Source organism: Scheffersomyces stipitis, chromosome 1 (genome assembly GCF_000209165.1).
Source record: "Scheffersomyces stipitis CBS 6054 chromosome 1, whole genome shotgun sequence".
Taxonomy (NCBI): domain Eukaryota; kingdom Fungi; phylum Ascomycota; class Pichiomycetes; order Serinales; family Debaryomycetaceae; genus Scheffersomyces; species Scheffersomyces stipitis.
The window spans coordinates 3,118,132-3,140,949 of record NC_009068.1 but is presented as its reverse complement, the minus strand read 5'-3'; the positions used below and the strand labels follow the sequence as shown (position 1 = coordinate 3,140,949).

General features: G+C 41.7%; 11 protein-coding genes across 11 annotated transcripts; 5 read left to right on the top strand and 6 right to left on the bottom strand. All coding sequences in view use genetic code 12, as the record gives it.

Annotated features, from left to right (window-relative positions):
- The first annotated feature begins 151 nt into the window (after nucleotides 1-151).
- SNT1 (DNA-binding protein SNT1) lies at nucleotides 152-4,402 on the top strand. The gene is made up of 5 exons (XM_001387130.1): nucleotides 152-652; nucleotides 710-1,499; nucleotides 1,587-3,471; nucleotides 3,691-4,025; nucleotides 4,047-4,402. The coding sequence occupies exons 1-5, from the start codon at nucleotides 459-461 to the stop codon at nucleotides 4,308-4,310; spliced, it is 3,468 nt and encodes a 1,155-aa protein (XP_001387167.1). The 5' UTR covers nucleotides 152-458; the 3' UTR covers nucleotides 4,311-4,402.
- Nucleotides 4,403-4,679: 277 nt separating this feature from the next.
- RT09 (mitochondrial 37S ribosomal protein MRPS9) lies at nucleotides 4,680-5,678 on the top strand. The gene has a single exon (XM_001387129.1). It carries the CDS (start codon nucleotides 4,686-4,688, stop codon nucleotides 5,625-5,627), a length of 942 nt encoding a protein of 313 aa, XP_001387166.1. The 5' UTR covers nucleotides 4,680-4,685; the 3' UTR covers nucleotides 5,628-5,678.
- Nucleotides 5,679-5,797: 119 nt separating this feature from the next.
- SYA1 (Alanyl-tRNA synthetase (Alanine--tRNA ligase) (AlaRS)) lies at nucleotides 5,798-7,138 on the bottom strand (the record flags this gene model as incomplete). The annotated part of the gene is made up of 3 exons (XM_001386892.1): nucleotides 5,798-6,013; nucleotides 6,035-7,012; nucleotides 7,040-7,138. The coding sequence occupies 3 exons, from the start codon at nucleotides 7,136-7,138 to the stop codon at nucleotides 5,798-5,800; spliced, it is 1,293 nt and encodes a 430-aa protein (XP_001386929.1).
- Nucleotides 7,139-7,514: 376 nt separating this feature from the next.
- Nucleotides 7,515-9,344, bottom strand: PICST_29166 (CBS/PB1 domain-containing protein; the record flags this gene model as incomplete). The annotated part of the gene is made up of 1 exon (XM_001386891.1): nucleotides 7,515-9,344. One exon carries the CDS (start codon nucleotides 9,342-9,344, stop codon nucleotides 7,515-7,517), a length of 1,830 nt encoding a protein of 609 aa, XP_001386928.1.
- A 653-nt stretch (nucleotides 9,345-9,997) lies between these two features.
- On the top strand, nucleotides 9,998-10,648 carry VPH2 (vacuolar H+-ATPase assembly protein; the record flags this gene model as incomplete). Its single annotated transcript, XM_001387128.1, has 1 exon — nucleotides 9,998-10,648. One exon carries the CDS (start codon nucleotides 9,998-10,000, stop codon nucleotides 10,646-10,648), a length of 651 nt encoding a protein of 216 aa, XP_001387165.2.
- A 510-nt stretch (nucleotides 10,649-11,158) lies between these two features.
- On the top strand, nucleotides 11,159-12,210 carry SRT1 (cis-prenyltransferase involved in dolichol synthesis; the record flags this gene model as incomplete). The annotated part of the gene is made up of 2 exons (XM_001387127.1): nucleotides 11,159-11,404; nucleotides 11,500-12,210. 2 exons carry the CDS (start codon nucleotides 11,159-11,161, stop codon nucleotides 12,208-12,210), a joined length of 957 nt encoding a protein of 318 aa, XP_001387164.1.
- A 175-nt stretch (nucleotides 12,211-12,385) lies between these two features.
- PICST_39968 (predicted protein) lies at nucleotides 12,386-13,063 on the bottom strand (the record flags this gene model as incomplete). Its single annotated transcript, XM_001386890.1, has 1 exon — nucleotides 12,386-13,063. One exon carries the CDS (start codon nucleotides 13,061-13,063, stop codon nucleotides 12,386-12,388), a length of 678 nt encoding a protein of 225 aa, XP_001386927.1.
- Nucleotides 13,064-13,604: 541 nt separating this feature from the next.
- RRP1 (Rhomboid-related protein 1 (RRP) (Rhomboid-like protein 1)) lies at nucleotides 13,605-15,272 on the bottom strand (the record flags this gene model as incomplete). The annotated part of the gene is made up of 1 exon (XM_001386889.1): nucleotides 13,605-15,272. A coding segment is annotated over one exon (1,668 nt), but the record flags the coding sequence as incomplete, so codon positions are not given.
- Nucleotides 15,273-16,749: 1,477 nt separating this feature from the next.
- Nucleotides 16,750-17,979, bottom strand: MCH2.4 (Monocarboxylate transporter; the record flags this gene model as incomplete). The annotated part of the gene is made up of 1 exon (XM_001386888.1): nucleotides 16,750-17,979. A coding segment is annotated over one exon (1,230 nt), but the record flags the coding sequence as incomplete, so codon positions are not given.
- Nucleotides 17,980-19,316: 1,337 nt separating this feature from the next.
- On the bottom strand, nucleotides 19,317-20,233 carry BRX1 (ribosome biogenesis protein BRX1). Its single transcript, XM_001386887.1, has one exon. The coding sequence runs from the start codon at nucleotides 20,211-20,213 to the stop codon at nucleotides 19,347-19,349; it is 867 nt and encodes a 288-aa protein (XP_001386924.1). The 5' UTR covers nucleotides 20,214-20,233; the 3' UTR covers nucleotides 19,317-19,346.
- Nucleotides 20,234-21,494: 1,261 nt separating this feature from the next.
- PICST_29159 (predicted protein) lies at nucleotides 21,495-22,562 on the top strand (the record flags this gene model as incomplete). The annotated part of the gene is made up of 1 exon (XM_001387126.1): nucleotides 21,495-22,562. One exon carries the CDS (start codon nucleotides 21,495-21,497, stop codon nucleotides 22,560-22,562), a length of 1,068 nt encoding a protein of 355 aa, XP_001387163.2.
- Nucleotides 22,563-22,818: the final 256 nt, after the last annotated feature.

The following is a 22,818-nucleotide window of genomic DNA, read 5'->3' as shown; positions in this document are numbered from 1 at the left end:
CCCTCAAGATTGAAAAATCATATTCTACTTATGCTCGCACAGAAAAATACACCTGCACACAAACTTCCCATAGTTAACAGAAAAAATCTTCAAAAAGGTTACAAATGTACAGAAAACAAGAATATCTACCGTTCTTCTTTAACCACACAAGTTTTACGGATTCTCCATACTGTTTGCATCTGCCAAAGTGCATTCGACCCACCCCGGCTCTAGGCACCTGCTCCCCAACAAGTGCCCATCCCGTGAAAAATTCTTACTGTTATTATTGCCATACTACTGTAATTAGTATTACTGTCATAGAATAATCTTCACCGTATAACCATCACAATATACCATTTACACATCGGTACCATACACCACCTACTACGTCAGCATACTATCATTATATATCAGTGTCATATACCATTTGCAATATCGGCAATCCCTCTATTTGATTTCATATCTACTGTAATACTAGCATGTCTTCTTCTGGCTCCAGGGGACCTCCCCCCAACCGATACTACGAACGAAACGAATATAACGAGTACGGCCGTTCCCGACGGAAGAACTTCTACTCGTCTAATGCCTCATCTCGTCGAGATTACAAAAGCAGCGGTCCTGGCTCCTCGTCACTTTCTCACTCTAAACTTAACACAAATAACGAAGCAATACCGTCTTCTTCTTCCAACTTAGCCAATTCTTCGACAACGCAAAACTCCGTCGGCTCGAGCCCGAATGCCAGCAACAATTCTGGAAGAAGTTCATTTGGTACTGGCCCAAATGTACGAGATAGTCGTAACAACTCCTCTTCTTACGGCAACACCAATAATCCAAAGACCTACGGAAAGCACACGGGGGTCAGCTCAAACTCACCAAACAGTGGCCAATCATCGTACACATCATATTATCCCAGCTATGGTAAATACGGCAATTTCACGTCGTCATCCGCTTCAGCCAATACAACCAGTCCTAACGCCGATACATCTACTGGCTTCTATGGTTCTCGTAGTGACTCGTGGCGGTCAGATCGAATCAAATCCGGCGACTCGCGTTTATCTTCGTCTAATAAACAAGTTTCTTCAACTTACAATTCCCGATTTCCTTCTAATAGCCTTGCAGGAAACGACTACCGCAAAGACAAATACGATTCTTCATACGCTCAAGCTGGTCCGACGGATACTTCAGCTAATCTCTCTGGAACCAACAACCTCAGATGGAAATCATCCAATAGCGTGCCGACTTATAACTCCAACAAGGTGCCTATTGCTGGTACTAGAGGTTCTTTGTCAGGATCTGTAGGATCAAGGTACTCCGCCAAAGATCGAGCTCGAGGTTCTTTTTCGTCTGGTGGAGGCTCTTCAGCGTTAGTCAATAGTGGTACAAAAAGATCGGGGGATACTTACTACCCATCTGGTAGAAATTCATATGGCTCTGCTGCAAACTATGGCCAATTATCCAAACCACAAGAACGGTTTTCTTCTGTGAAGACTAGTGACCGTGACTATACAAAACCAAGAGTAGTGAGCACGGGAAGTTCTTACGATGAAGAAGATACTTTGGACGAGCTTCGTGACAAAGAAAGAAGTGCAAGTACAGATATTGAGAAGTCGTCAATAATGAAGAAGGAGTCTAGTGACGATTATTCTCCTTCCCCTGGGTTTGATATAGACACAAAATCTGAAATCGGCAAGACCGATCAAGATGAGCAAACAGAGGAAGAGATGAAGCTCGAGCAGAATGACATGGATGAAGATGATCAAGACCTTGATGAAGAAGACGACGAAGATCTACAGGAAGAAAACGACGACAAGTCCAAGATTGAAATAGAAATAGAAACGAAATATGAAGGTGATATTCGCGTTGCTGTTGAGAAAACAGAAGTACCTGAAGTTGTCAAGATTGATGTTTCCAATGAAATATGCTACCCAGAAGGATGTAAGTATCCTTTAACCAAGATTGAAACTGAGTTTGAACTTTTAGAGAAAGAGTTTGAACATAAACTAGAAGAAAGTGGATCTTTAAAATATACCTTATACCAACCAATTGAGGATTTCAACGACTATCCTTTCTTTTCAAAAGCATTCAAGAGATTCGTATTGTCGAGAGCTGCCTTGATTGATAAGTTGAAAACACGTAACAAGGCGATTAATAGAAAGAGATTGACATTGTGGAACGACTACAAAAATGGCCACGACAGATGGGAAGTAGAGAGGAAGAAAATGGAACAGCAGTTGCGATTGCTTCATCCTCCAGACGATGAAATGAGGCGAGAGATCGATTCTAGTGACAATAGAAAACAGTTTCAGCGCCAATTTAGTTCACCTGAGAATCCTGCAGACTCTGCGCCCGGTGGAGCTCCAAATCGTCGTGGTAGAAGGCATGGAGATTTAGTAACTACGGAAGCAGAGTTTCAAGAAATTTTAAAGTCTTTGGGTGAAGAACAAGATGAGGATCCATTGATTAAGGCTGAAAGAGTTGCAGCTGAGATTCCAGAATTGATTCTCGACCCAGTTATGAGAGACGACTTCAAGTATATGAACTCCAACAATATTGTAAAAGATAGAGAAGGTTGGACACATAGAGTCAAAACAGATTTCGTCAACAACTTCTCACCTACGGAGCACCAGCTTTTCTGCGAAGGATTCTGTTTGTATCCCAAGAGATTTGGGGCCATTTCGCGTCATATGGGGGGTTTAAGAACAGCCTCGGACTGTGTGATTCACTACTACATAACGAAGAAGGCTGTCAATTATAAACAGTTGTTGGCTCAATTCAAGAAAAAGAGTACTAAGAAGGCTGGACGTCGTGGAAAGCAAGGGAGATCAAGAAATGTTTCACAAACACAGACTCCAGTTTCAACTCCAATAAGAGACACAGCCAGCGTTTCTGATGAAAGCATAGACTCCAGATTGGCTCCTCCCCTTTCTGTGACAGACTCTCAGGCATTTTCCGAGGAACTATTTACGGATACTGGTCGCAGAAAGCGTGCTGCTGCTCCTGTATTCGATGGCAAGCCAAAGAAACCAGAAGCCACGGCTATTGTAGAAGAATTGAGTATAGAAAATGGGGTCAGTACTCCACCTAAGAAGAAACAGAGAAAGAGAAAGGAAGACGGAGTTGAGTCGGTGGTTACTCCACAGGCTAATGGGGTTGTGGATCGCATTGGTGATGAAACTCAGAAAGTTGACTTTCCTGTACCTCCAAGCGATCTTCAATCTGACAGTGGTATGACTGATCCTGAAAGTAAGGAACGCCGTAGAACCATTTCTAGCTACTGGAGCATAACTGAAGCCACGATGTTTCCACATTTGTTAAATGAACATGGCACGAAATGGACTACCATAGCTGATAAGTTGACAACCAAAACAGCCACAATGGTGCGCAACTATTTCCAGAGAAATGCAGAGAAGAATGGCTGGAATAAGGCAGCACGCGATGCTGATGAAAGATTGGAGGCTAAGTTTGCTGCTGTACTCAATCCCAAAGCAGACGGTTCAGAAGATACACCTGAAGATGGATTCAATGAATATCAAGATGGCCAATTTCTGCAAGAACAAACTGAACTACAACAGCAACGGCAGATTGCACAACAGCAAGATGTTGAACAGCAACAATTGCAACAGCAGCAACTTCAACAGCAACGACAATATCAGCAACAAGAACAACAAGATCAACAAGAACAGAGGGAACAGCGACAACAACAATATCAAGTTGAGCAGCGACAATATCAAGCTGAACAATATCAACAACAACCTCTTCCTCAACATATTAGAGTACATGAAGACCCAATCATCCGTCAGTATATTCCCATGGGTACATTTCAGCATGCACCACCAATTCAAGAGCCTCCTTTGCCAACAGTTAGGACACATGTAGCTCCACTCAGCAATTTGTTGTCGTCGGATACTTCGTCTGTTCCAGTGTCTATAAAAGTAGAACAACAAGCCACAGTAGCACCACCATACAAGGCTCAAGTTTATCAACAACCAACTCTTCCTATCCATCATGATAAACCTGCATTGCCTCCAATTTTTTCTAGACCACAAGTGGCATCTCAGCCTCACAAGGCATCCATCATGAGCTTGTTGAATTCTGACTCCAGTCCAGTCAAGGTAGAGCCGGTTATGAAGCCTCCAATACTTCCGACTCCTCGTAAGAATAGTCTCAACGATTTGCTCAACTCGCCTTCGTCGTTTCCAGCATACACCCCAATAGGCTCTAACGGAAACGCTCCTACTGTTCCCAAGCGTAACGGTATAGCCTCTTTGCTTTCTGCTGACGCGGACTCTACTTCTTCAGGAAATGGAGGAAATAGCAATCAGCATCCATGAGGAGCTATATAAGTGAGGTTACAGGCGATTGGGTACTCTTCTGCTTTTGTATTATAATGACTAGGTTAGGGATATAATAGATAATGATGATGAATAGATGTAGAGACGCAAATTGTAAGGAAAGTTCGAGATCATGGTAACTCTGAAGAACATAGACATTATAGACCGTACTACTATTCTACTATATCTAGGGATTGAACAATACTGCTTCATTTACTAGTTTCTCTCTGTCTCTATAGTGTTTTAGGTTTTCACGTGACTTCAACAAAGTCGTGCACAGTCAGAAAAGTTTTCCAAACCTTCAAAATTTTAGGGCAATTCTCTCTACAAGAACTCCACGAGAACCACAGATACGGCCACGAAAATAATATAGAAATGAGGCAATTTTCCAGCATAAGGGCTTTGAGAGCTCCCAGCCGGAGTTTCTCACAAGCTGCTGTCCGTCTCGAGGAACACATTGAAGCCAGACCACCTATCCCAGCTACATTGAAAGCCAAACTTGAGCAGAACAGAGTCAGAATAGCTGTACAAAGCAATATGAGTCGTACAGGCTTGAACAACTACGAATACGAGCGCATCAGAGTGGTTCCTACTCTCAAAACTTTCTTTGGAGGAAATCCTGTTCACGACGAAAACATGAATGTTTTGAATGGAGTTTTGAGAAAATATATCGACTTGCCGACCCGAGTGCTTTCTGACGAAGAACTCCGTACCAGCAAATTCATCTCATTCGAGACATACAAGAAGAAGACCCAGTCTGGAACAAGACTTAAAGACATCCATTACAAGGAGTTGACCAACATTTTGCATAGACTAAGAAGTATCAACCATGAGTTGATGCCTAGAGAAGTCAGTGAAATCCTAGAATCGTATCGAAGCACTGCCAGTGACTTCACGGGTGCAGCTAAGAAGGCCAGGACATTGGACGAAGAAGGTAAAGCCTACGGAAAATCTAAGAGAAAGGTCTCTTTTGCTGAAGTGTGGTTGACTAGAGGTGAAGGTGATACTTTGATCAATGGTAAATCGCTTGTAGAGTACTTCCCTAAAGACACGGACCGTAAGAAAATAGCATATCCTTTCCAGGTAATCAGTCAGGAGGGTCAGTATAATATCTTTGCCAAAGTTTCTGGTGGAGGTGTCACCGGACAGACTGAAGCTGTCATGTATGCCATTGCTAGGGCTCTCATTGTGTTCAACCCTTTGCTCAAGCCTAGATTATCCAAGGCTGGTTTGATGACTTCTGATGCCAGAAACGTCGAAAGAAAGAAGCCTGGTAAGGTTAAGGCTAGAAAGTCGCCTACCTGGGTTAAGCGTTGACCTCTTATACATATCAATTCATGTACATATCTATACAATACAGTGTATCATACCAGTCGCAAGTATCGTAGATTCAAACGGTCTACAATTGTACTTATAGTCATATTAGTTTACGTAAAAATATATTTTAACAAATCAATTCTAACATTCTATTAAAGAAATATCGTCAATTAGTTTCGGAAGGTGTCCAAGTACGTGAATAGCGTTTCCAATTCTCCCTTTTCATACTTGGCTATCTTCCCTTGGAATGAATTTCCCTTTCCTCCACCTTTCAAGTTTTTGATCTTGCTCTTGAGCTCCGATTGAAGGACCTCGGCTTGTGGACCAAGAATCTTTACCATACCTCCAGTACCCGAAGGATAGTCTCCATTGAACAACACTACAGTCTGGGCGTCAGTAACGTTGACACCTGATTCTTTATCACTGTTAATTAAAGTGGTCAATTCTTTCTGTACCAATATGAGGAATTCCGGGCTGTTCTCGGCTCTGTAGACGTAATCGACTTTAGCATCTGTGTTTTTGAATCTGGTGAAGATCCGGCTAGCTTCGTCGGCCGCAAGTTCTTTGAGCAAGTTCTGTTCACGAGAAAGGGCCTTCCTGTAGTTGGAGTTCAAAAGAGCAACCTTGTCGGCAACTTCTTCGATCTGGCACGACAAATGAGTGCCTGAGACAAGCTTCAAGAGCTCATGTTGCTTGCTTAAGTACTTGTACACCCGCGTTCCACAGATGAAGTACAATCTAGAATGGCCACCTCTGACACTAACCTGGTGCAAAAGCGACATAGACTGAATCTGCGATGTTGACGACAAATGGGTGCCGCAACATGGATTAGCGTCCAACTGCCCAATCTTGACGATTCTAATGATTCCTTGAGACAAGTCGTAGTCATCAGGAATGTGAGAGTAGTCGAGTTCTCCACCATGTTGATCGGGAGTTACTACCTCAATGGGAATAGCTTCAAATATAAGCTTGTTCACCTTGGCATTAACCTCAGCTACGATTTCATCACTGACCTTTTCGGGCAATTCGATGTAGTTAATGATTTCTCCCATCGACCAACTCAACGTCTCCAACTTGTAGGTGTCAAAAACAGCCGATAACAAATGTTGACCCGTGTGTTGTTGCATCAAGTCAATTCTTCTATCCCAGTCCAAATCCACAGTGACCTCGGTGCCTGGTTCTACGGGAGCATCCGTGATATGCAAAGCCGTTAACTTGTCTCTTAATACACTAGTTACATGAACGACTTCGTTGTTGGGTAAAGTCAATGAACCCTTATCATAAGGCTGACCGCCACCTTCAGGGAACAAAATTGTATCTTCTAGTTCTACGGCATACTTAATTTCCTTGGGAGCTTCGTCCTTTACCTTTTTGTTCTTATTCTGCTTGTCACGAGAACTGGGTGGAGGAACATATTCAAAACTGGAAACCACCTGGGTCTTGAAAGTTTTGAGAAAGGAGTTTCTTTGACAGGCTAATGCACCTACAATAGTAGACGAAACCGTAGTCATTGCGATTCAGGCAGACTGGTGACTGTGGAAGAGTAAAGGGAGTCAAGGTTGGAGAGATATGAATCGAAAAATCGAGTTTGGAGATTTTCACGTGACGCGGAACAATAAAATTCCGTCTTGCTTATAAATACAAAGGTGACGATTTTCATTGGATCATGGATAGCTGGTGAACATCAAGTATGATTCCTGATATTGAAGAAACAATATACATACACCATTAATATGTATGTATTACATATCCACAGCCTATACCTATTTGAATTTTTTTCGGAATCTGGAAAATTATCGCTCCCGTTCCATCTATTGCTTTTGCTGCAGCATTTTTCGCAGCCATTTGTATCACAATTTACATTCACACATATACATACGTATTAGTCTATTTTCTAGTAAGGGTCAAGCCGACAACTATGGATGAAGCCAAGAACGCCAAAGCTCCTGAAATCAACAACTCGTTGGAAACACCTTCGATAATAGTCGTCTTGGCTCTCTTGTCGTGAAGACTTCTTTTGATAGTGTCCACTGGGGCATGCTCGTGAGGGTTATGAAGGTAGAGGTCTGCCTTGTCATTGTCTAGTCTGGTATTAATAGCAATACATTCGACAAGGTCATTGTCAGACGTAATCGAAACAATATCTCCTTCGTCGTCTACGTAACTGATAGCATACAATTCGTCGCTATTATCTTTGCTCACTTTCAATTTCTGAAAGTCCTTAGTGTGCAATTTCGCGTCCATCAAAGCCCGCAACTTGTCAAGCCCTTCGCTGGCTCTTATAGATATACGGTGCACTCTTCCTTCAATGGCTGGGGATTTGAATTTGAAAGTGAAGGGTAAGTCATCCTCAATTGGAGAAGATAAAGTGGATTGTCTAGCTGGCTTTACGGGCGACTCTACGTAGGAAATGGAGTCAGAAGGTTTGATGTCGATGTTAAAGGATTGGAACTCAGAAGCTGTCACATCTGGAGCACTTCCTGTGATGGAACCAGAGTGGACAGAATCGCTGTCATCGTCATCCATCGAAGTCCAGAACTTGTTCCAAGCTGGACCCTCCGAATCCTGCTGCTCCAAAGTAGCACCTGATTGCTCTACAGAGTCAGCTGTTTCAAGCTGTTTAATTTGGTTCAAAGTGGCATACGTCAACTTCAACACCTCCACTATTCCGATGATATCGTTTTGGTCGCCGACTACAGGTAAGTTCAAGTAATGGCCCTCGAACATCTGCCTCAAAGCCTGCTGAATGGGCAAGTTGACCTTGGCTACATCTGGCTGAGGAGTCATGACTCTGACTATAGAACAGTTCTTGGGGTCTAAACCAGCAGCTATGACTCGTAATACCACATCTTTAGAGGTGAAAATTCCCGTGACCTCGTCATTATTATCCTTGACAAGAACTGCAGTAGTTCTGTTCTCTTTCATGAGAACAGTAGCTTCATACACTGTAGACTTCACATTGCTATACACTGGCACGGTGTTTGCATCCAAAACCGACTCCAAAGTGGGCCCGTTCATCTTGCTCTTCAAGTTCTCAAAATATTTGAACACCTGGAGTGGTTGCTGTCCAACGCCCATTTCTGAATGGACAGAATCCAAAGCCTCGTACAACTTTTTGGAAGAGGCATGCATCCTTTCCAACTTCTCCATTTGTTGGGCGTAGCATTTAGTAATATCCAAAACACCGACGATCTGGTTGTTGTCGTCCAAAACGGGCAAGTGTCTGAACCCTCTTTCCACCATGAGAGTCAAAGCTTCAGACGCAGCAGCGTTGGCATTTGCACACTGTGGGTTGGGAGTCATGATCTGATCAATAGTGACTGAGTTAGCATTCAAGCTCGAACCAACCACTCTGAAAGCCAAATCCTTAGCTGTGAAAATCCCCAACAACTCTCCTACATCGTTGACCACAAGCACACAGTTCTCTCTTCTAGCTGTCATCAACTGCGATACTTCATACACTGTAGAAGAAGTCTTGCAAATGATGGGGTCAGTAGGCTTTAACGATAAAACAGTTCCGGGAGCTGCTCTACGATTGCGAGAGGTTCTTGTTCCTCCTCTTTTTTTCTTGTTCAAGTCGTTTTCGATTCTTCTTCTGATAGCATCATCTCGCTTGGTCTGTCTCTTTCTGGAATCTGAGACAGCACTATCTACCGCTGTAGTGGAAGATCCAGACGTGGCACTGCCAGACTTTCTGGGGGTCTTAAAGCTGGACATATTGGGTATGCTTAGGGGTAGTTATAGCAGTTTCCTGACTTTGGAAAAGCAAAAATTGATATCTATTCGTTTTATAAGGAAGATAAAGCACATTTGAAAAGTTACAATTAACCCCAATCGGGTCAAATCAAAAACATATCGCGTATATGTGCAGGTTATACTCTGTGATTTTCCGTTTCGGTCAAGAGATAGGATACGGCAAGAGGAAGTGCTAGAAGACTTCGAAGAAGGACAAAGACCCACAAATCTATATGGTCTCCTCTTTTCATTACTTAGCATACGATTTGTAGTTTAGATAAAGTTTGGACTTTGAAGCAAGCTGCAGCCTCTTCATTCCGCCGCGCTGTCGTTTTCTAATAGTGCGGAAAGAATGTTTTCCAAGAATCATATTTAATGTCGTCGTGGTTGTATCCAACCAGTTACAGGAACGGTTTATGGTGATGCTATGCCATTCAGTGTAACTGCCATGGTTGGTCCTACTTAAGTTGGAAGACGTATATTCCTAAGTTGATCCATTGGGCAGTTGGAGTCTCATGAACAATCCCACTCTAGTTTAAAGATTTTCACGTGACCAGCCTCACATTGACGTAGAAGTCTACAATAATTACAGGCCGTACTAATCCCACTTTATCTACAATTCTGTAACTACTACCATGACGAGATACACTTTAACGCCCAAATTGGAACAGCTCATAGCGGCATCATCGCTCAGCAAAGAAATAAAAGAGTCGGTTCTTTCCAAAACTGATATCAGTCATGTGGACTTGATCAACTTTTACAAGGCATTCAAGCCAACAGATTCGCTTTTGGAGCTTCTCAAGTTGACTTCATTGCAGATACCGAACAAGAACGAGAAGCTTCTGGACAAGCCCAAGTCCAGGGAGTTTGTCAAATCGATGGAAAAACTACGTCTTCAGGAAAAGGAAAACGAATACCAAAGGCTCGTTAACCCAGCACCGCAGTATTCGACATTGTACGAAAACAGCGCTGCTCCCGACATTACTCCAGCAATGGCCAGCAAAGAGCTCAAGAACCAGATCACCACCATTGTAAATATCTTGATCAGCGTGGCGAGCGTGGCCTATGCCATCTGGTACTGGACGGAATCTTCGTGGAAACTACCAGATAGCTATCGGATTTTGCTTTGCCTCTTTTTTGCCTTGTTGGTGCTTGTGGCAGAAGTCGTGGTGTATTTGGGCTACTTGAACAAGATTGAGGAAGCTAGAAAGACGGAGCGTAGTAAGAAGGAGGTCAAGAAGGTGATACGAACAGTTGAATTGGGTCCTAAAAATAAAATAGAATAGAATTTTGAATACTTCATTCAAAGTGCTTGAACGCATGTACATATGTTAATAAGACAGAGACAGTTCCAACGTGGAAAACAAGTCGTCGCACCTTATCATTTATCATTTCACTTCATAGGTTGAATATAATGTTATTTTCAATGGAACATATAGAGTCACTTTTCTCAGCATCATGTATTAGAGTCGTTGTAAAACTTAGCCACAAGGAAGTCGAATATTCAAGGTTGCAAACCGTTCATTCTTCAAAACCGAGAAATGCACAAACGGGTTTGTATGATAAAGTTTTTAACACCATTCATTCATTATCACCTTCTATTTGCTCTTCACCCTTATCAGTGAGATGTTGCCATAAAGACTCTCTTTACTCTGGTCGCAGATTCCATTTTTTCTCTGCGCTATAAAAATGCGACAATTTGCAGCCGTTCTCATTTTTCACGTATCTCGTTCTTCTTCTACAGATCTATCACATCGAGACCATATAGAGACCCAAATACATATATTACGTCAGAAATGGTTGAAACAACCTCGACGCCCTTTTCGTCGTTCTCCTTCAAAGCAATTGTTGATCTCGTGCTTTATTTCCCACTTTTCTCGTATCTCTTCGGTTTCTTCCAGGACTTCTGTATCGAAGTCATGAAAACAGGTCCCATTCCAAACCATGTAGCTCTTATTATGGATGGCAATAGAAGATACTCCAAAGCCAAGAACTTGCCTCTTAAAGAGGGTCACATTTCGGGGGCAGAAACGTTGCTCACCGTATGATATACCTATAGATCATATCTATGATACCGATCACACAGAAAGATGTGTATACGCAGAAGCTAGAGCAGCTACTAACCATTTCATTATAGGTACTAGACGTCTGCTATAGACTCGGAATTGATCATGTCACCATCTATGCCTTCTCTATCGAGAACTTCAATCGATCTCAGGAAGAAGTCGATACTCTCTTTGGCTTGTTGAGAGATAAGATCACCCAGATTTCTGAACATGAAGATTCTTATGCTCGTTTCAATAATGTCAGAATCAGGATCATTGGAAACAGAACTTACATTCCACCAGATATCCTTGCAGATCTCGAAAGAGCAGAGCTTGTCACCAAGGATTCCAAACACAACCGTACTCTCAATGTTTGTTTTCCTTATACTTCAAGAGATGATATTGCAATTTCCATGAAGAATATTGCGGAAAAGGTGCAAGTCCAAGAGATTCCTTCCAAGGACGAAATCACTTTACAAACTTTGAAAGAAAACAATTACTTTGGTGCCGACGTGCCAGAGTTGGATATCTTGATTAGAACAAGTGGTCACACTAGACTCAGCGACTTCATGCTCTGGCAGGCTAATTTCAATTGCATGATTGAATTCGTCGACACATTATGGCCAGACTTCAAGTTCTTCTCTATCACATCTGTCATCTTGAAATGGAGCTACTACAAGACTCTTCAGATCCAACAGTTCGAAGCTCAGGGAATTAAAGACGACGAAGACCGTTCCAGAAAAATGAAGAAGCTTATGGAATTACCTCCTCCACCGCCTATCGCTTCAGTATCCCAGCGCTGATCGTCTCTTCTATTAGTTAATTTCTACTACTCCCTGCTAACTCTAGTAAATTTGCTAACTTGCAACTATTGCTATTATTTAATATCGCGAACACAAATATTGCTTTCAGGATAGTTTCGTCTATCGTTAGGATTATATATACAAGTTATATGCTAAATGGGAGCTAATTACATCTTCAGTTGGCTTCTGATTCTCTTGCTTGTGCAACAAGTTTCTTGAAAGCTTTCTTCTGTTGACTTTCGGTTAATTCCTGGTTCAAATATACGTTGGTTGACTTGAAGTCTTCTGGTCTCAACGAAATTGCGTTGGGGTTTCTTTCACTAGTCCATCTCTTTGCTATCACTTTTTCGACTTCATTATATAAATCTTGCACTGTATGAGATCTAGAAAGAATATAGTCACTGATGTCGAATCCTAAGGATTTTTGCAACGATTTCGAAAACTCAAATCTGAAGCTCAAGTTGTGCAAATCTGAGTCCTTGTATTGTTGTGTAGTGATTTCTTCGTTTTTTAAGTTTCTGTATGTTTCGTTAAAGATTTGGGATAACTTTTCAGAAGTGTAGGTAGCTTCTATATTCTTTGGATTAACTACTTGAGATTTCCATTGATTGATCTTAAAGTCGGCCATATCAACTTCAGGGTCAAAGGGCTTGTATTCTGGCGAATTCTTTTCACTCAAAATGGTGATTTTGGCGTCTGGATCAGATTCATAATCATCCTGGTTTTTGATAATTTCTTCTCTCTTCTTAATTTCCTTCTTTCCAAAGAGATTTTCAAGGAAAGGTCTTGGAGCAGATGTACCAAATGGCCTTATAGAAGCAACCCGTACTGGACGCACAATTAAGCTTCTCATAGATGTGAACATGTCTGCCGAATGATTTGCTACAGTAGAGTCAAGCCGTATTGTAGTATTGAAGAAAATTTGAAAAATTTCTGGAGGTACAATAATGTCGTGCGACACAAAGAACAAACGACATTTACCCGGATTATATGTCACGTGATGGTGCAATATATCAAAATAAGTCTACCTCTACATCTACAAAAACTCCGTAGTTTAGGATGTTCATTAACCTGTGTTATTAGTATCGTTACAAAATGCATATTTTGGTTGATAATTAAACCATTTTCTTCTTCTTCAAAAACATGAAGGTTAAAAGGCCTAGGATTACATAGAGTCCGATCCCAATGTTTTGCTCGTTGAGGTATGCAGGGTTACTGTCGATTTGTAGAGGGTGATTTGCCTGGACATTTTCTTCAAAGATTTCGGTCCATAGATGGTTTCTTTTGGAGATTTGACTTGAGAAGCGTTTTACAGTTCTCTTTTTGTTGTTATTTTCAATACTAGTAGGCAAAGATGGAGCCTGAGTTGTAGTGATGACTGTAGTGATAGCTTGCATTGTAGGAGGTGGAGTAGCAGTAGGTTGTGCAACTGTAGATGTAGTAATAGTCACTTCTCCAATGTCACACCAGCCATTTACAGGAATACAATTGATGTACTTACACCAGGAACAGCGAGATTCTGGTGACTCAGTGTTAGTAAAAAAGTTCTTGATCAACATCGCGAGATAGACTATGGCAAGTACGAGACAAACGACTCTAAAACCGCACCAAATATAGAATCGTAAGGGGATTTTGTCTTCCCAGGCATAGAAAGGGTTCCAGGCGTTCACAAACTGTTCCCATGTGGTTGCATTTCCTTTGTAGGTAATGATACCATCTATGTATACAAAGAAGGGATCTGGCAAGAATACAACTGCTGTCAAGACACCCATAGCAAACCCACCAATATGACTAAAGTTATCAAGACCAGGTAATAAACCTAGAACTAGAGAAATGATGATTTCGCCTACCATGATGCAGATGAATAAGACGTAATGGCGAGTTCCATAGAGATTGGTATTTTTTCTGCCACAATATATGAATAGCAATATGTTGGTAGCGACGATTCCAAACAAGGCACCTGAAGCTCCGGTGGACGCGATACCTTGTGGAGTGAAGTTTGCTCCTAGCAAGAAACCAGCTATACCACTCAGGAGATAAATGATAGCATACTTGAGTACACCAATATGACGTTCTATGGAAGAACCCATGGTGATCTGTAAGAGAAGATTGAATATAATATGAAGAAACCCAGCGTGCAAAAAGATAGGTGTAATCACACGATACCATTGGTCTGGAATGAACTTATTATCTACAATAGGAACACCTCCCAAGCCACAGAGCTCGCTCAAATTGCAAACATTGGTGTCTACTGTGGTCGAGTTTGCACAGGGAAACATGATCGATGTGTCGTCCGTGATTCCTACAATCTGCAGCATACAAGGAACGTATCTTGCACCCATATAGATCAAGAGGTATGTAGATGGACCTAACATCGGATTGAAGTAAGGCTTGGTTTGAAATGCCGAACCAGTTAATTGAGCCATACGCGCCAATTCTACAATGAAGACGATTACCTGGATCAAAGTCACGAGAATCGTGAAGTACGGAAGCCTCGTATAGTGGAATCTCGGCTTTCTGCGCAAAAGCTTGATTCTTTCTCTTTCGTTAAATTGCTGTCTGTCATGGCTGTCAGACTCATCTTTCAAGAGATCGTTGCTTGAGGTTTCCAACGGTGTCTCTTCAAAAGGATCTGAGTGAGGAATCGATGGAAGTGGTGCAAGGTTTCTATCCGCAAAAGGATTGGGGCTATAAGCTCTTATTTCGTCATAGTTGTTGTAGTTAGACGTTTCCGCCAGATACGGAGTATATGAGTATCTTCTGATATTATTGGATTCATCCATGTTTGAAAGCTCGTATTCGTTGTTTCTTGGATTCGGAAGCTCTTTTTCCAATTTAGGTGTGGGTCTATACTGGGTCCCAGATGGGAATGAGTTTACCGGAGGTTCGTGAGTGTTGTTCTCTGTAAAGATTGAATGGGGATAGGTCGCTTCGTTGGCTGAATAGTTGCTGTTGATTTTTTGTATATTCCTGACATTATTATTGTTTTTGTTGCTATTTTTATTGCTACTATTGCCGAGGTTGAGATTGTAGTGTTGATTATTATGGTTGTCGTTGAACATGTTACTAGTGTCGCCGAAACCGAACGATGGATCTAGCGAGTCCACATCGTCGTCATATTGCAGTGGTGTGTAAGGCAAGGGGCTGTTTTTCTTTGGATTGTGAGGGAACATGTTTTTGGCAGATCTATTTTTAAGTACTGGTGTAGGGTGAACTCTATGAGAGCAATGTTGTTCTTCTAAGTGACTGGTTTTATGGTGATTAGATTGTGTATGTTGTAAAGTTATAACGAGCGTAGGGCATCTGCTTGTGTGCTCCAGCAGGCTCTAGATTATGAAACGTAGTCAATGCTGGTAGCGATGTTGTGCTGTTTTTAGAAAGTGTAACCAACACCAAAGCCCACTTGGTTTGAAGAGGTATATATCCAGGAAGCACTATGTGACACAGAACCAGAAGCAAGATGATGTCACGGCTGTCGACAGGATAGATACGAGATGGAGACAGACGTAGACAGAAGTGATGGCGACAGACGTGGGTACGCTTAGGCGGTATACGAGCTACGTATAGACAAGTCGGCGAGGGAAAGAGCTGGTGAACGGAAAAGTGAAATATTTGTTGAAAAAAGCACTTTGGACAGACTAAAAAATTGAGATCCAAAGTAGACCATACATTGAGTAATAAAACTGTCAGGACAATATGCAATATTCCATACGAGGTAACGAGGTACACTGGGCTACGGATATACAGCACAGCTTGTAATTACAATGGGGACTACAAGGAGGGTTAAGGAGGGTTAATTAATAATGGGGACAATCAGAGAGTTGGAGAAAGTGAACAGACGAGGCGTCAGGGCCAATAGAAGAGCTACAAGTTCAGGTCCCTCCAATTAGCACCAAGATTTGAACCAAATACGGAAATCGTAAATTAAGGTGTGAGAAAACAACAGCGCGAGAAAACAGATAAGTTACACGGTCCGGGCTACCAGCCAGTCGTACCGTGAAAAAGCTTTGTCTCCATTCTATCATTAGCTGCTTTTGGCTAATGATCTGTCTAAAAACGCGTGGATGTACTCCTGACATGTGACGATGATGTCATAGGGAGCCGAATTGTGTCGGACGATCAGGATTGGGAGATTTTCGTTGACGGAAATATGGCGAAGAATAAATAGGGGAGTTTTGTAGAGCTATTTGGTGGTTTGTGGTTTGTGGTGAGGTGATTGAAAATGAATTTTGAATTGGAATGTTAGCGAAAACGGCTACCACTGATGGGATCCATTTAACGGGCTACTAGTTGGTATATGGGTGAGAGTTCGCTATATAAAGTACATTGAGAAATCTTTCCTATGGTCCTATCTTGCAAATTCTTTATATTTATAGTAATATACAGCTGGTTCCTGATTCCTTATATCGAGCATTATATCTTCTATACTGGCTCCGATTGACGCTTGAAGACATTTCTCAAGTATCTTGTAAACTTAGGACGGATGGCAAAGAACTCCTTGTCTGACATCTCCGGTCTGGCTATTTCCCGAACCGAGATCATGTAGCCTCTCATTGTAGCTAAAACTGCGGCTGCAACCAAGTACGCGCAGCCAATGAATATGCAACAGTTCTGGAACTGAGAAGGAGACAAGGTCGGTTTTCTAAGGGAAATTCCAATGATGGGCGACAAGATACCAGAAACACCAAATGCTATGAAGGCCATACAGAAGGTCACATTGAGCTTGTTGAACCGGTGTCCGATCGTCTGTACGACGACGGTTGCAACTGTCACAAAAATGGTACCGGACAAGAGCCCATTAATGATTGCGAAAGCTATTGCTTCAGCGTAGTTTCTCGATGGAATCCACATAGCAAACGTAAAGATAGCCATGACAATATAAACTACACATGAGACTGTTACGGCTCCGAACTTATCGCAAAGTAGCCCAATTGTGGGCCTTCCGAAGATAATTCCCACAGAAGTCATGGCTGCAACTATTGAGCCTTGTTTGGCACTGTAGCCCAAGGCTATTGTCCAATTGGCGATGCTGTACAATGTAACAACATATCCAAGCATGGAGAAGAATATGTAACCCACAAGGAGTCTGAATCCAGGCAGAAAGAAAATGTCCTTGTCAAAGAACGTGAATTCGACCATCTTCGATGTTTTCTTTTCCTTCAACATCAAGATGGCTATGGTACAGGTGAAGATGGATATGAAAGATTCGACTCTCAATGCCCACCTGTAGCCGTGCTTTTCAAGAACTTTCTGCATTGCCAAGTTGAATACTAGACCTCCTAGGCCGGTTCCGGCGGTAGCTATACCCTGTGAAAGTGTAAGCATTCTGTCTTTGATTCTATAGTTCTTCTGCATTGGTTTGTTGGTGAACCAGAGTGGCAATACAGTGAAAGTGGGCAAGCCAATGAAAGCCAATCCGAACGATTGCAAGAGTCCCTGGGTCAAGTACAATTGCCAGAGTCTGTTGGTAGAGTCAAAACTGCTAAGAAGTAAGGCAATGAACTGGCATATATTACCGATCATGAGAGTCCTCTTAGTACCTATCAAGCCGTTGATGTGGTTAATCACAGGACCAAACAAAATCGCGGATCCGAAACAAATTCCTCCAATTGCAGCATAGTCCAACTTGCTGGCATTTGGGAAAACATTGTTGGTGGAGTAGTATGCAAAGTAAATAGCAAACCCGGAGTTGTTACCCCAGGAGCAGAAGTTAAGAAATACAGCACACGCAAGAACCACGTATGCGTATCCGCTATTCAACTCTGGATCATCGCTCGTAGGTTGGATTTCCTTTTTCCCATTTTCCTGGCTTTCTATGTTCTTCTCCATATCTGGGAGTTCATTCATCTTAGAGCGTGAACATTGGGGGATAGTGTCTAGTACTGCTACCTTCGGGTCATTACCAGCTGGATTGACACCTCCTCCTATCGACAGCTGTAAGGTGCTGATGGACTCCGAAGCGGAGAAACTCTCCTTCATGAATTCAGACATGTCTGATAAGTAGGTCTCTGACAATTTGTATTGAAGTATGATATGGAAAGTAGTATGGTATAACAGTATATAGTAACTAGCTAGAGTTTCTGATAGCGGTTAGTTACATCCACATGTGAAATTTTACAAGAGAAACAATTCCTTTATAAACCCTTTAAATTGTTCACTAAACATAGATGTTGCAGCCATTAGCTCCAGCCATTGTCACTACAGTCACAGTTTATTACTAATCTTTTTGGGGCAATTCGCTTTGTGAAGGTTAGGGTTCTGTATGGAACCCTTCAGAGGTTGCGGCCGTAACTCACTTCGGAGTAGCTCCGTTAAGCCCCAAAATGTGTAAGCAATCTTCACCTAAACTACACGTCTCGTCTTCAGAAGCGTAGCCCCACACCACCATAGATCATTGTAATTATCCGTACGTCGTTATAGCCACTCGGTAATACGGTATCTATTTTCGTTAGCTATTTGCGTAGACGGCTGAGAGATTTATAATTAGAGGTGCGTCACAATTTCGTAAGCCGGAGCTAAAATTCTGCACTGTCAATGAATAGATTGTTTTACGTGGGCTAATGTATCTCCGATGGATCTACGCTTCTTGTGAGTTGCTTCTCATTTTGCAATTTGACAGAATCGCAAGTTACACAAATTTTAGAGTTGACATGTTTTTTTTCTTACTTGGTTTTCTTACTTGGCATTGGAAGCCGGAGGATTTGTATTGGATCCTACAGGAGTGCAATGTCACTAACTTTCTAGTATAGCATTTGTGTTGCAAGGTTGAATCTATATCGAGATTTGGCAAAGAAATCTGTTAGTGTTCCGTTTAGACATTTAGAGATTGTAATAGCACAAAGACGGCCCATTGCTCAGTTGCACCCAAGCTTCTTCTATGTGTTCCTATACTAAGTTAAAGGAGTAGGTCAATGAAGTGAGCTATTATATATAAAAAAGTACCAAGTATTGAAGTTCGGGAAAGAATTAAAATTGTAGTTTCCTTACTGTTCATTTCTATTTCTAACCTTGTTTCCTTCGTACTTATTTACCAATAGCCAATTCTCCTCAATCACACCCTTAATGCTGTTCTACTTTCTTTCTTCTCTAATTCTACTTGTCACTCTGAAAATCCTAATATCTATTACTATGCTACACTACTTGAACAAGGCATCGTTCGACAAAGGATCAGCCTTCAACACCTGGTTTCTCTTCTTGACCTTTCTGTCCAAAGCGGCCTCGGCTCTGGCCTTGGCCTGGTCAGCAGCCTTCTGCTTCAATTGGGCTCTGACGAAGTTGGGCGACACGTATTCCTTGTTTTCGTAAATCTTTGGTCCTCCAAAGGATCCTTCTAAGATGGTAATCAAAGTAAGTACGAATCTGGGTCCGATTTCCACCAAGTTCAACTCTTCGGCGTTGACTTCACCACTCTCGCTGTCTTTGGCATCAAGAGTCTCGTTTATTTGGTAGTTTCTGATCCATATCTTGTTGTCGACTATAGAAAAGGTCATCACATGGTCGACGAAAGGCTTGGACTTTCTGGCATTAGGAGGAACTCCGAAGGTATGGGTGAACAATTCCTTCAACAATCTGTAGTGGTCGTTTTCCAAGAACGACTTGTCGAAACTCAACACTGGTCTCGATCCCTTGAGACAGTTTCCAGTGAAGTTCAATTCGTCTAATGTATGCAAGTTTTGGACATGAAATTTAACCGTTGGGCCATTAGGTGGCTTGGTGAGCCAGAGATACAAGTCCTGGTGCTTTCTGGCCTCGAAAAAGGCAATATTGTTACAGTTGTACAATTCTGCGACCTCATTAAGTTGGTAAAGGTTCTTCTTGGAGTCGAACTTTGGTTCCTTTCTGGCATGTGGAAGAAGTGCAAGTAAATCAGAAATCAAATGACGATGTCTGTATGTTACTCCTCTGGAAGATATCACAAGCAATCTCTGTCTATTTATGTGCTTGGTCTTTTCGCCTGACTCTTTGGAAGACTTCGACTGCAACGCTTTGTAGATGGCAGACATTTTAATGGGCTATTTTTCTGAGAAGACCAAGATATGGTTGTCAGAATTAATTTGCTTGATAGTGAAATACTTAAATTTTTTGGTGCTCTGCTCATCTTGAATTTTTTTGTTAGTGAAAAATCCCCTGCACACGACTCCATATAGTTACAGAAGAGATATGGTTGTACAGTTAATATGGGGAATAGACTGCTAGGAAGATGAAGTGATATGGATCAAGAAGATGGGATACAGCCGAAACATGTTAATGTAAGATTAGACCCTTTTACTTTTCTCGTATAAATTTATGTCTTAGCTTTCTTCAGTAATTACATTATTTGATCTGAGTCTATGGACAGTAGCCCAAACAATACAATAACGATATATATAAATAAATTGATAAATAGGCTGTATGCTTACACATAAACCAAACTATACAACTAGCAAGGACTGGAACTATTAACTTTTATTGACGTATGAACCAGACGCAACAAATATGACAAAAAGGATTACATGAACATAACCTATGAAACAGTGGATATCAAGGAAATCAAATGTATAGAAAATCAAAGGACATTAAAAATATCAATGAAAATCAACAAAAACCAACAAAATCAACTGGAAAAACGCTTTGACTATCTTCATGTCTATGTCTAAATTGTCATGTGTGTCAGCGACTGATCACATGTTTCTTCTTTGTCGAACTCCATCCTCAGTCATACTCTCTATGCATCAACGAACTAACAACACGGTCTCTAACACCGCTCTACGCTCCATCTAGTGCTTTTCTTCTGGCAAGTTCTTGGCCAACCATTCCTTTACGAACTTCTCTTCTTCTGGAGAGCTGGCGTTGATGGCTGGGTGCTTTGGAGCGGAAGGTCCCCATGGCTTAGGCAAAATAAGAAGCACAACAGAGCCCAAGGTGGCAAGTGCCAATTGGTGAGAAGGAACCGATCTTCCGAGGATAGTGTAAGCAGAACCCATTGTCTAGTGTGTGAATTAGCTGGAAAAGAACAGTATCTACTGTAGTAGTTCTTATGATAATTATTGTTCAACTCTAGTACAATTTTTCATATTGAGCTCGGGTCTGGCGACGACGGCATTTTATTGGCCCACAGAGTGCGAATAATAGATCACGTGAGTCGCATACAAAATTTCAAACGCAAGCAACACCTCTGAACTTTTCGGTTTTTTCTTTTTTCCGTCCTGTCTATCTACGCATTTTGCAACCGTTTTACTTATAGCAGTAATTTGTGAGTGCTATGCTGTAGTCTTTCTCTTAGTAGTAACCACTACTGTTTCGTAATGGGATTTGCAGTTGGTGGGTGTCTTATGGAAACACCACATCGTCTTGGTGTGGCGTCCTTACAGGAACTTCGTGATCCAGCCCTCATCAATCGCTACCAACCTCTGTCTCTACTACTTAAACGCCGATTCAGTAGAGATGATTTTGTAGATGTCCGAGATAATTTTGATTTCATATCCATGAAAAGTGTTCCAGACGAAGGAGAAGTACCACTGAAGTATCTGCTTTTGCCGCCTACGTCAACTTCACCGATTTTGCAAAATCCGCCTCTTCGAAAAAGAGATGTTGTGCTTAAATTTCTCACTAGATTTACAAGAAGGACAAAACCACCAACTAAGAACGAGCAACTGCCATTTGGTTCAAGTCTTGCAATGTCAAATCCTCTTCTCTCAGCCGAGAAACTTTCTCTTATCACACTGACATCTTCGCCTTTTCTTGATTCACTATACCCCAGCCGACTGAAATCTTCTATTAAGTTCAAACAGGATACTGTCGAGGATATCCAGAAAACGAGAGACAGCTTCAACATTTGGGGAAGACAACCTTCCGCCAACCAACCAGAGCGGAACAACTCTGTGTGGAGCCTAGAAGTTATAACTAGCCGCTCCAGAAGAAGAAATAATAGAAGATACCAAGATTTTCCATCGCTTAGTCCCTCCAATGGCGATGTAGCAAGACCATCAATAAACCTGGTAACAAACGGAGCTACCGAACCGGTGGTGGTCCATACCAGTGTTGAAATGCAACCAAATATCAACCATCTTCCACAAGAGTCTGATTTTGTTTCTCCTACACATATTCAATCACGAAGTAACCCACCGACCACTTCTCCTAGAAGAGGTGGTTCTGGATCAGGCTTCTCACAATTTGAGTATATTGATGTCATTAGCGCACCATCGCCCCTTGAAAATCAAAGTTCAAAAGAAGTCCAAGACGAAGACTCGGACAGTGACAGCTATTACTCATTCCAAAAGTCTCCTCTCATGTTACTTCGTCCCAGCAGGACAGACTCAGTCGTGGGCCAGTTGAGATCAACATTACATAGACAAAGAACAACACAAACTTGAAGCAAATGAAATTTCAAACCATAAAAAATCATATACACAAAGGTTATAATCTTCATTCCATTATCTTTGCCACTTTCTTATGTTCTTCTTCCCATACTGTAAATTTTGTCTTCTTCAAATCCAACCAGTATAAATACCGAATTTTGCAACTGCACTCTCTGCAGGCACAGAAAAAGCTCAGATGCGATGCTTACATTAGTACAAAATCTTTGAATATTTGAGATTCAGATTATGAAATATTCAATTATTCGTATAT